Genomic DNA, 12,447 nt, shown 5'->3' with positions numbered 1-12,447 from the left:
TACTTTTTGCACCAGAGTACGTTAATCTCTAGGAGACAGAACACGTCTCCTTCTTGAGCGGTATGACGGCTGCGTGGTCCCATGGTGTTTATGCTTGCGTACTATTGTTTGTACAGATGAATGTGGTACCTTCAGGCGTTTGGAAATTTCTCCCAAGGATGAACCAGACTTGTGGAGGTCTACCATTTTTTTTCCTGAGGTCTTGGCTGATTTCTTTAGATTTTTCCATGATGTCAAGCAAAGAGGCACTGAGTTTGAAGCTAGGCCTTGAAATACATCCACAGGTACACCTCCAATTGACTCAAATTATGTCAGTTAGCCTATCAGAAACTTCTAAAGCCATGACATCATTTTCTGGTATTTTCCAAGCTGTTTAAAGGCACAGTCAACTTAGTGTAAGTAAACTTCTGACCCACTGGAATTGTGATACAGTGAATTATAAGTTAAATAATCCGTCTGTAAACAATTGTTGGAAAAATTACTTGTCATGCACAGAGATGTCCTAACCTACTTGCCAAAACTATAGTTTGTTAACAAGACATTTGTGGAGTGATTGAAACACTGAGGTGGGAGTCATTAAAACTCGTTTATGTAAACTTCCGACTTCAACTGTACATGCACAATTTATGCTTGTGTGCAAATTATGACAACATTTCAAACAGAAGGTCTTGATCCAGCTGAAACTTTGCAATAAACTGTATGGGTATGGGGGCATATAAAATAGTGTGTAGGTATTTCTGATCTTTCAACAAAGGTCAGCCCCGAAAAGCAGAAATGAAAGAATAGCTTTTGTGTATGTTTTGTAATGAAATATTTCTATTTGATATGGCAAAACGCTCCAAGGTTTTCTCTTGTTTCAAAAAGTTATTGGTTTTTATTGGCTAGACAAGAATGTATTGTGGCTGTAGTAGCCTCTCACGATCGGTAGTTGTGTTGTACATAGTTTTACAGAACAATGTCTTTTATAATTTCCTTCAGAATAAACCTCTTTTTTTGTATAGTATATGTTTTGTAGAAATGTAATTAAATTATATAAATAGAGAAAAAAACAGAGCTGTTGTGATGAGGTTAAAAAGTTATTTCAAGCTGTCACACATCTTGTCTGGAACATGCAATTTTGTTTGTTTGGTTGTTATGGTATGTAGTTCCTCTCATATCGTCCAGACATTGACATTGATTGACAAATACCTGGGATGACGTTTGATTTTTCAGGACTTGAGTGCTGACGAGCTGTCTGAGTGTGTCCAAGACTTCTACCAGAATTTGTCCGACCGCCTCATGACTCATTTTAAAGGTAGGTTCAAACAACATTAAGAATGATGACTCAACCAGCCAAAAAGGATACAACAACTTGCACTGTACAAAATGCATCACAAAAATGTAAATACAATGCATTCGTTAGATTCACAAAAATGGACTAAACGGAGTCCCAATGTGTTTCAACTAACTGTGTTCTAGTGCACAATAAAGTGTTCTGTTGGTCTTTTCAGCTTACAAAATGCCTTTGGTTTTATTTGCAAGTAGAAATATCTACTGATTTAACCTTTATTTAACTAGGCAAGTCAGTTAAGAACAAAGTCTTATTAACAATGACGGCCTACCCCGGCCAAACCCTAACCCAGATGACGCTGGGCCAATTGTGCGCCGCCCTATGGGACTCCCAATCACGGCCGGTTGTGATACAGCCTGGAATCGAACCAGGGTCTGTAGTGACGCTTCTAGCACTGAGATGCAGTGCCTTGGAACCGCTGTAACTACTACTGTAACTAGAAAAGTACATTTTCTGAAGTGTGGGCTTGCAAGCTTGTCTTGAAGTAGCAATTGATTGATTGGATACAATAGCCTGAACGTGAAAGTTGGTTTGGTGTCTGGCTTGAATGGTTCAAGAGTTACTATTATTGTGCTGGGTTATTTAAGCAGTAATGCCCAAGGGGGTGTGGTATATGGCCAGTATACCACGGCTAAGGACTGTTCTTAGTTACGAGTGCCTGGATACAGCCATTAGCTGTGGTATATTGGCCATATACCACCAACCCCCGGAGGTGCCTTATTGCTATTATTAACTGGTTACTAGAGCAGTAAAAACAAATGTTTTGTCATACCCATGATATACGGTCTCGTATACCACGGCTGTCAGCCAACCAGCATTCTGGGCTGGAACCACCCAGTTTCTAATTATTTTATTAGGATCCCTATTAGCTACTGCTAAAGCACTCTTGTCTGTCATTCAAACCCATGTTAATATATGCACATTTTCAAATGTTTTACTTAAGTATACAAACGGTATGCAAGTACACTAATTTGAGTCAGTCTGCACATTTCAACGTTGGTTTGGAATTCCAATCCAGTGCAGAGCTGGTGTCCGGCTGATGTGCTGACTATGGTCCTGAATCCACCTGTTATGCCTGTACTGTAGATCGCGCCTTTGAGTGGGAGTGGTTGATCTGATATTTGGATTATTTCATAAGGTTGGATGGTCGGACTGAACACTTCATCCAATATCTGTATTTTTTTGACAGTAGGCCTATAATTTAACATTTTATCACTGCAATTGTCTGCTGCTTTAGAATTTCTCGCTCCGTTTTGCTCTCTCTCGGGATATGTAGGTAATAGACATGTTGTGTATTTCAATATATTTGTTTACTGTCGGACTCTGACAATCAGCCTGTTTTGTCAGCGGTGTTGTATAGTTGGGTGCTAGCTCTATCTACTTGGCAATAATAACGGGCTTGTTTGCCAAGGAAAATGTGTGTTTTTTGGTCACATCCTGTGTTGTGTTTGCACAAATTTTCACTTAAATATGTCTGGTAGTGGAGGTTATACCCACTTTTTTCAGTGGTCATTACGTATACTCACTTCTTAATCCCCACTGATGCGTATCCAAAGTAGTGGAGTTTTACGGGCTATCAATTATGTAGTACAATAGAGAAATCATGCACAAAGTTGCCTACACAAATATAATATGGGTTTGAAAAGTGCGAGTGTGAAACCATAGCATAGGCCAGGGCTCGCCAACCCTGTTCCTGGAGAGCTACCCTCCTGTAGGTTTTCAATCCAACCCCAGTTGTAACAAACCTGATTCAGTTTATGACCAGAAAATTATTAGAATCAGGTGCGGTAAATTAGGTTTGGAGTGAAAACCTACAGGACGGTAGCTCTCCAGGAACAGGGTTGAAGAGCCCTGGCATAGGCCTATTTTATTCAGCACCACGGACAGGTAATGCGACTTGGCAGGTGCTGGCTGAGCCCGTGAAAGTCAGATAAAATATTTCAGCACCGGACAGCTCCGATCTCTGTTTTGACTCCTGATATTTGCATTCACAACGAGAACTGTGCATTTATTCCCGTGTCTCATGAGTTCTACAGTTTAGCCTCTCTATTTTCCTTCTCAATAGAAGAGCTTCAAGGAACAGGCTATAAGGTTTAGGCCAGGGCTCTGACTCAATCCTGTAGCGATCACCACTCCCTCTACGGACTATAGACCTAAGCCTACAGAAATCATGTGGCAAAGAATACAGCCTAGAAAAGTTCTACAGGAATAGTAATATTAGGGTAGAAATGCAGTGAAGTCGTAAAGTATTCAGACCCCTTGACTCTTTCCACGTTTTTGTTACGTTACAGGCTTATTCTAAAATGGATGAAATTGTTAAATCTTCACACAATACCCCATAATGACGAAGCAAAAACAGGTTTTTGACATTTTTGCAAATGTATAAAAACGGAAATATCACATTTACATAAGTCTTCAGACCCTTTACCTAGTACTTTGTTGAAGTACCTTTTGGCAGCGATTACAGCCTCAAGTTGTCTTAGGTATGACGCTGCAAGCTTGACAGACCTGTATTTGGGGAGTTTCTCCCATTCTTCTCTGCAGATCCTCTCAAGCTGTCAGGTTGGATGGAGAGCGTCATTGCACAGCTATTTTCAGGTCTCTCCAGAGATGTTCGATTGGGTTCAAGTGCGGGCTCTGGCTGGGCCACAAGGACATTCGGAGACTTGTCCCGAAGCCACTCCTGCGTTGTCTTGACTGTGTGCTTAGGGTCGTTGTCCTGTTGGAAAGTGAACCTTCGCCCCAGTCTGAGGTCCTGAGCTCTCTGGAGCAGGCTTTCATCAAGGATCTCTGTACTTTGCTCTGTTCATCTTTCCCTCGATCCAGACTAGTTTCCCAGTCCTTTCCGCATAAAAACCTCCCCACAGCATGATGCTGCCACCATGCTTCACCGTAGAGATGGTGCCAGGTTTACTCTAGACGTGACGCATGGTATTCATGCCAAAGAGTTCAATCTTTGTTTCATCAGGCCAGAGAATCTTGTTTCTAATGGCCTGAGAGTCCTTTAGGTGCCTTTTGTCAAACTCCAAATGGGCTGTTGTGCCTTTTTTACTGAGGAGTGGCTTCCGTCGGGCCACTCTACCATAAAGGCCTGATTCGTGGAGTGCTGCAGAGATGGTTGTCCTTCTGGAAGGTTCTCCCATCTCCACAGAGGAACTCTGGAGCTCTGTCAGAGTGACCACCGGGTTCTTTGTCACCTCCCTGACCAAGGCCCTTCTCCCCCAATTGCTCAGTTTGGCTGGGTGGCCAGCTCTAGGAAGAGTCTTGGTGGTTCCAAACTTCTTCCATTTTAATGATGAAGGCCACTGTATTCTTGGGGACCTTTTTAATGCTGTAGAAATGTTTTGGTACCCTTCCCCAGATCTGTGCCTCGACACAATCCTGTCTTGGAGCTCTACGGACAATTCCTTCAACCTCATGGCTTGGTTTTTGCTCAGACATGCACTGTCAACTGTGGGACTTTATATAGACAGGTGTGTGCCTTTCCAAATCATGTCCAATCAATTGAATTTACCAAAGTTGGACTCCAAGTTGTAGAAACATCTCAAGGATGATCAATGGAAACAGGATGCACTGGAGCTAAATTGAGTCTCATAGCAAAGGGTCTGAATAGTTATGTAAATAAGGTATTTCTGGTTTTTTTGTCATGGGGAATTGTAACTTTTTTTAAATCCATTTTAGAATAAAGCTGTAACGTAACAAAATGCGGAAAAAGGGAAGTGGTCTGAATACTTTCCAAATGCACTGTATGTGGAAACCATGGTGTGTGGAATTGAATGTAGCCTAACCCTTTTTTTGTAACACATAAATCTCCTCTAGCAAAATGCAGAATACAGAGATTAATCAGCAGCGACTAGTATCCAAGCCTTCAGCTACTGTGAAGTGTAGGAACTCCTCATCCCGTTCTCATGTAACGCACCACCACAGAAACCTCCATCCTTATCTGGTCCCTTTGCTTAACATATCAGCCATAAGGGCTAGGCCTATTATTTAATTCTGGATATGATGGTTGATGTGTTTCACATTGCCATGCTTTTAGGTCACTGAGTAGCCTACATCTGTTTCTCATAGAATTTTTCACACAGGGCACTTTTCATTTGCCAGGCAGACTGTTTGGGAAGTTCTTGGCAAAATTTGAATATGCCTACTTCTCCATACACCATGACTACACCACTGATGTCTGGGTATTTTTGCTAGAAAATGTTGGCCCAGCCACATAGCAATGTCTGCCTATGCCTCTGACACTAATACAAGTGATGTCTAAGCACTTCACCAAGAGGCCAGTGAGGACAAAAGGAATGACTGATAAGCCTGTTGACTCGTAAATCCTTTCTCTCATATCAAAGGCTAAAGTCCTATATCTTGGTCCTCATTGACTGATTTGGGAAACGTTTTTGTGAGATGTCAGGCCTTTAGACACAATAGATTATTTGATGTGTAGAATGTTTGCATGACTCATCTGTTCCTCACTCTGTGTGCTACATGGGCATAAAGCTAATATACTTTACCATAGTATCAACCGTAAAATGTTTATATGTAAGCTAGATGTAATGAAGACTAAAGTAAAGCCTCATGGGGTGTCTTTTCCTTCCAGGCTCTTCAGAGCGTGTGGAGCGAGTGATGGATGAGGTGGAGAAGTACATTATGACACGCCTGTATAAGAGTGTCTTCTGCCCCGAGACCACAGATGATGAGGAGAAAGACCTGGCCACTCAGAACCGGATACGGTAAGGACTACCATATCCTGTCTGAGGACAGGCAGTTTAATCTGTGTTTGTGTGTTGGGATATTTGCCACTGTGGACAGAGAGATGCATGCAATTATGTGACTATATCACTGTGGGTGGTAATGCCCCTTTTGCGTGTCTGTCTCTGTGGGTGTTGGTGGCACGGTGGGTGTTAGTCACTGTAGGTGTCTCTCTCACCCACGGCTCTGTGTTGTACAGGGCGTTACACTGGGTGGACATTCAGATGCTTTGTGTGCCAGTGGATGAGGAGATCCCAGAGGTTTCAGACAACGTGGTCAAAGCCATAACAGGTGAGTTATGGATGGTGTTACACTGGACACCATTAGGACTCAACCAAAACATGGGTAGTGTGGTTCGAGGACACTGCAGTGTGTTGCCTTTAGTTTGCTATAAGTCGGTTGTACAAACATTCATAAACTTGGTTAATGAAATCTTGTTAGTGTGGACAGGATTGTGATTTGTGTGTCGCGTCACAGATGTCATCGAGATGGACTCCAAGCGGGTACCCCGGGACAAGCTAGCGTGCATCACGCGCTGCAGCAAGCACATCTTCAGCGCCATCAAGATCACAAAGAGCGAGCCAGCCTCGGCCGACGACTTCCTGCCCACCCTGATCTACATCGTGCTGAAGGCCAACCCTCCACGCCTGCAGTCCAACATCCAGTACATCACCCGCTTCTGCAACCCCAGCAGGCTCATGACTGGAGAGGACGGATACTACTTCACTAACCTGGTACCTGTCTCTGTGCCACCGCACAACACTCCCTCATGCCCACACCAAGTTGATGAGAACCAAGCACCCACACTTTTTGTTCATAGCTCACCTCGTGTCCTCTCTCTGTTTAGTGCTGTGCAGTTGCCTTCATCGAGAAACTGGACGCCCAGTCTCTCAACTTGGACCCCGAGGACTTTGAGCGCTACATGTCGGGCCAGACCTCTCCTCGCAGGCCTGAGGCAGACGGCGGCTGGCCCCAGGTGGACCCTCCTACTGGCTCTGCCGCCTCCAGTCCCGCCCTGACTCAAGTCTACCAGAACCTGGACCTCCTGTCTGGCATGGGGAGCCGACAAGACAGGGTTCTGGAGGGGGTACAGAGCCTGCAGAGAGACCTGATCACCTGGCAGGAGAGTGTGGAGCGAGAGGTGCAGGAGATCCTGGAGAAGTACCCGCTGGAGATCCGCCTGCCCGCCCCCTCCGCCATTGACTCAGACAACGTGGAAAACGACCGGCTGCCGCCACCACTGACGCCCCAGGTGTTTGCTGGGTAATGTCTCTGCAGAATCGGAGGCAACAAAGGGCTTCTTGAACAAATGACTGCGCCTCTCTAATGTCTTGAAGCGTCATTGGCTCTTCACTTTGGTGAGGTTCAGGAAGTGACAGCCCCCTCCTGTCTCCACTGCTACGCTTTTAAACATTCTCACATACTGTAAGCCAAGTAGGCTTTGGTCCATTATGACCCCTAGACCCTTTCCTGATAGCATTCACAGATCTTACTATCTCAGCCTGGTTAAATTAAGCATTAATAGATCAAAAGGATGGACTAAGTTTGAGGAAAAGAGTTTAGGAACTGAAATGGAGCCAAGCCAAAACAATGCTCCTGCATACACACTCCTTTTAGACCAGACCTCTTCAGATCAGATGGCCTCACACTATGTATGGCGGAGTTGGCATTCGGCCCTAGTCTGTACTCCTCTACACCCCCGCTGCACAGACCCAGATGGCACATCTTGATACTGTAAGATTACTTCTCCAGCTTGTAATGCCGAGGAAAGGGGTATGTATTTTTAGATAGCAGCTGCGGATGAATTTGGGAAACGCTGACTTCTGCATCTTGCAGTATGCACTCTGCAGAATTGTATACTCTGCCTGCATGTGCTTTGCTCCTAGCCTTCTTGAGTCTCCAGCAAGGGACCAGGGTGTAGGCTAATTGTGCGCAATGGGGGGAAAAAGGGATGTGTTTCATCCAAAACCAAAGGTCTTAAGCTGGTTCTTATGTGATTATGCCCCAATGTGTGGTCTCAACTAATATTTGTAATGGTAATATAGAGCGCTTAATCAGAAAAGTATGAATTAGGTAGGTAAGGTACTTTAACTTCTCTCGTTAATTTTATATCTCAACTATGTGTCAGTATGGCCAAGAGCCCTTACTGTATGTATTAAAGGACCTTTTTCCTGATGATGTGATCTGACCAGGAAAACTCCTGTTACTACTCATGTAGGATGCCCATGAGGCATAGTAATGCAGAAGCATGCTTCTTGTTATAGACTTTCTTTTTTTTTGATAGTTGAACCATGGCGCTGATGCTGTGTACTACAATAGGGAAATTATCCTGTATGTTCCTAAATGAACAATGTATTAAAAGGGAATTTCTTCTCCCAGGTACATAATGTATTAGTTGGGGATAACAATATTATTGGGGAGCAGTGTAAGAAGTTATCTTTTTAACACGTTAATGTTGGATAAACGATTACTACCTATGGTATTATGGGAGGCAGAGCACATAACACTCCTCAATTAATTTGTAACTTGAACAAATACTTTTTAATTGTTTCCTTGGTGCACTGCTGCTGGGCGATTCCAAGTCAGCTGAAGCAGAAAATATTGTTAATGTGGTTGTTCTGGCAATTTTCACATAGTAACTTCATTGATAGGAAGGATGTTTAACAAGCTTTTTACATCTGTATCACAAACCATTTTTTTATCATGGTGAAAGTGGCCATTTTAGGCCCTCTTTATACCTATACATGCCTCCTGTAAGACCCTATGATCTGTGAACAGTACATGATACAGACAACATCTTGGTGTCATTATACTCCTTATAGCATGCTCTAACATATGGAGTATGTCTAGATTCTGAAATACAAATGTTCACATGAATTTATTCAACATTACAAATACTATTATAAATATCTCAAAACTACCCTTTTTGATTGTGTTCATTTGAAGACATATTGTTTGGAACAATATACTCTACAAGTACATTATATTTCTAGAGTGGGCGCTCTGCTAATTCTGAAGTAATAATACATTTTATGAGCACCACCAACATAGTGAATGAGGAAAAATGGATTTAAAGGGAACTCCATCTTTTGGTGATTTGCTAAATGTGCAAGCCTAAAGGAGGGATGTGATTGGTTAATGACCTATAATGTCAATTTCTATGTATAAAATGTATAATTTTAACAGTAGCAGAGAGTCACTGGAAATGTGATGTGTTTGAAGAGTGTATTGTTACAAACAATATGTTTATAAATAAGACAAATCAAAAGGGGAGTTTTGAGATATATTTTTTCATGTTTAATAAATTGATGTGAAAATGTGTATTTCAGAATCTAGATATACTCCATATACTGGATCACACTATAAGGAGTATAATGACACCAAGATGTTGTCTGTATCATGTACTGTTCACAGATCATAGGGTCTTACAGGAGGCATGAATAGGTATAAAAAGGGCCTAAAATGGCCACTTTCATCATGATTTTCTAAAAAATGTTTAGTGATACAAATGTAAAAAGCTTGTCAAACGTCCTTTCTCCCAATGAAGTTCCTATGTGAGAATTGCCAGAACGATCTTCCGCTGGGCTAGAATCGACCTGCTATATTTCTAATTTGTTTTGTGATTTTGATGGTGCAAAATTATCTGGCTGTAAAAAAAGAAAAAAAAGAAGGCAATGGTACTACTTAAGCTAAACGTGAGAACGTATCAATAAGCTTGCTAAAATATGTGGCCCTTTAATTTCATTATAATCACATTCAAACGGTTGTAAAATATTTAAGAGGATGCCAGTCTAGTGAAACAAAGGATTAATAGAGGACTTTCAGTTAATATGCTTCTTTTCCATTTTGCAACAGATCTGGGAACACCATCCTAACATTTATTCTTCAGATAGTGGTACAATCTGTGAAACCTGAAGTTGACCAAGACGCAGGTTACTGTGTTATGTACAAAATGCCAGTGATCTGCTGATATATGGAGGTGGCATGTTGTATATCATTATGTAATCGTGAAATATGGATGATACCTGGGGAATGTTCAGTAGGGCGAAACAGAACAATGCAGGAGGGACACTTCTTAACGGTTCGATCTGATTACCGCATGGTGTTTACTCTATTACATGAGTTTTCTATCAGCAATCCATTGAATGTTTTAATCACCTGAATAAGCCCCTGGTTGTAAAGTGTTATTACTCATTCCGCTGTTACACATAGACATAACAGGTACTCTACTTTAACACTGTAATCAACTGTGACTGACTGCTAAGAGGTCTCTTAAGAGATTTCTAAACAAGTATGTGTATATTTATGTCTTTTAAACTTTTAAACTGAATGGCACATCACTTTTTATTATGGACATGTAACTTATAAGAATAGCCTTGTTTTACAGTGTCTATTGCCAGTGTATTGATTGCCATTCAATGAATAAACCCCTGGATTTTGAATCCATCAGCTGTTACTTTTTTCTCCCTCACACCATTTCCACCCATAATGGTGATGTTTGTTCAAATTGAATTTACTGGAACTGTTGCTCGTTAACAGTGAATGCACTTAAATCTAGCCTAAATCAGGTAGAGTAGTCTGCATTGCCTGCTGCAAATGACTTGCTACTGACATCTTGTGGTGGAAATGTTGACCAGAGTTGTGCTAAAGCAGATAGGATGGGGCACTGCACAGCAGTCAGGGTTAGTTTGGAACCATTTCCCAATTCTGAGAATCCTCTGCAGAAAATGTTGGATTTAAGCTACATTCAGACTCTGAATTTGTGCTGGAAATTCATTGACACCAAATTTCTAAGAAAAGCTGTACTGTAACAGTAGAAAAGCTCACAGGACATTTCTTAAATTGTTTTATTTATTTCACCTTTATTTAACCAGGTAGGCAAGTTGAGAACAAGTTCTCATTTACAATTGCGACCTGGCCAAGATAAAGCAAAGCAGTTCGACTCATACAACAACACAGAGTTACACATGGGAGTAAAACAAACATGCAGTCAATAATACAGTAGAAAAATAAGTCTATATACAATGTGAGCAAATGAGGTGCGATAAGGGAGGTAAAGGCAAAAAAGGCCATGGTGGCAAAGTAAATACAATATAGCAAGTAAAACACTGGAATGGTAAATTTGCAGTGGAAGAAAGTAGAAATCGAAATAATGGGGTGCAAAGGAGAAATACAGTAGGGGAAGAGGTAGTTGTATGGGCTAAATTATAGATGGGCTATGTACAGGTGCAGTGATCTGCTCTGACAGCTGGTGCTTAAAGCTAGTGAGGGAGATAAGTGTTTCCAGTTTCAGAGATTTTTGTAGTTCGTTCCAGTCATTGGCGGCAGAGAACTGGAAGGAGAGATGGTCAAAGGAGGAATTGGCTTTGGGGGTGACCAGAGAGATATACCTGCTGGAGCGCGTGCTACGAGTGGGTGCTGCTATGGTGACCAGTGAGCGGAGATAAGGGGGGACTTTACCTAGCAGGGTCTTGTAGATGACCTAGCATTATGAAATTGTTGTCTTAGGTAGAACTTAAGATGTCTTCTTTGTTTCTAGCAATGACTATTTAATAGTGGCTACTCTGGAGCTCTATATATTCTATATGAAAGTGAGTAGAGAGGACATGATTAATACATATTGTAGTCGTATGTGCCTCTTTCTCCAAGTCTCTTGTCCTATTCTGCATTGATCTAATAGAATTGGACGGGTCACGTGTGTATGTAGATTACCTGCAGGCGTCCACCATATTGCTTTTACCTATCACATGTTTTCAGATCACAACAGGTGGAGGAAAGGAGACAATAGATGAAAATGAAGATGTATTTTTGTTATGTGTGTCTATGGATGCCTATATTCATCAAGGTTCACAGTGGTTAGCTAAGCAGCCAGGCTTGATACCAGAGGATCCTGCTGAAAATGGGATGTGTCTCGATGGGGCTAGCCTGAATGAAAGACTTACATTTACTCAGGTTCACTGGGGACATAAAAAATTGCTCATTAATTTAGCCCCACATCCACAGAAGGCAACTCTCTCCGGGCGTTCTGTACTTAGTATGTGGGTCAATTCTCTCTCGGGTCCAAATGATGCTTCAGAATAAGGCATTTTCAGTGGAAAGTCCACATTTCAGTACAGTTTGAAGCATGGCATAGTTGATAAGTAACTTTGATTCTGCACTTGCAATGCATGGGGAGAATAATAAAAGGATGTAACGTTAGCTAGCTAGGTTTTCAATTTCACATTTTGTGTTACTGTTTGTCTCCCCAATTTCTTATGGAGATATTATTATAACATATGTAATTACATCACTGGAAGTTACCATTGTCACAGATCTTTTTTTTTTTTTGGAACCTCAAATAGTTTTTCAAAGTCAGTGGTGTGCGGAATATA

The 12,447-nt window shown here is 41.8% G+C and overlaps 1 protein-coding gene across 7 annotated transcripts in view; it reads left to right on the top strand.

Annotated features, from left to right (window-relative positions):
• The window catches only part of LOC106567664 (rab5 GDP/GTP exchange factor), a 44,660-nt gene extending 34,138 nt beyond the window's left edge, over window positions 1–10,522 (top strand). For all 7 annotated transcript variants that reach the window (XM_045693535.1, XM_045693541.1, XM_045693537.1 and 4 more), the window contains 5 exons: window positions 1,213–1,294; window positions 5,925–6,057; window positions 6,276–6,367; window positions 6,554–6,810; window positions 6,924–10,522. In XM_045693535.1, the coding sequence (XP_045549491.1) occupies window positions 1,213–1,294; window positions 5,925–6,057; window positions 6,276–6,367; window positions 6,554–6,810; window positions 6,924–7,343 (984 nt within the window). In that variant the 3' untranslated portion in view covers window positions 7,344–10,522. The remainder of the gene's footprint in view (window positions 1–1,212; window positions 1,295–5,924; window positions 6,058–6,275; window positions 6,368–6,553; window positions 6,811–6,923) is intronic.
• The last annotated feature ends 1,925 nt before the right edge of the window (window positions 10,523–12,447 follow it).

This window comes from Salmo salar, chromosome ssa13 (genome assembly GCF_905237065.1).
Source record: "Salmo salar chromosome ssa13, Ssal_v3.1, whole genome shotgun sequence".
Taxonomy (NCBI): domain Eukaryota; kingdom Metazoa; phylum Chordata; class Actinopteri; order Salmoniformes; family Salmonidae; genus Salmo; species Salmo salar.
Note: the sequence above shows the minus strand (reverse complement) of the source record. Positions and strands in the feature narration are given on the sequence as shown.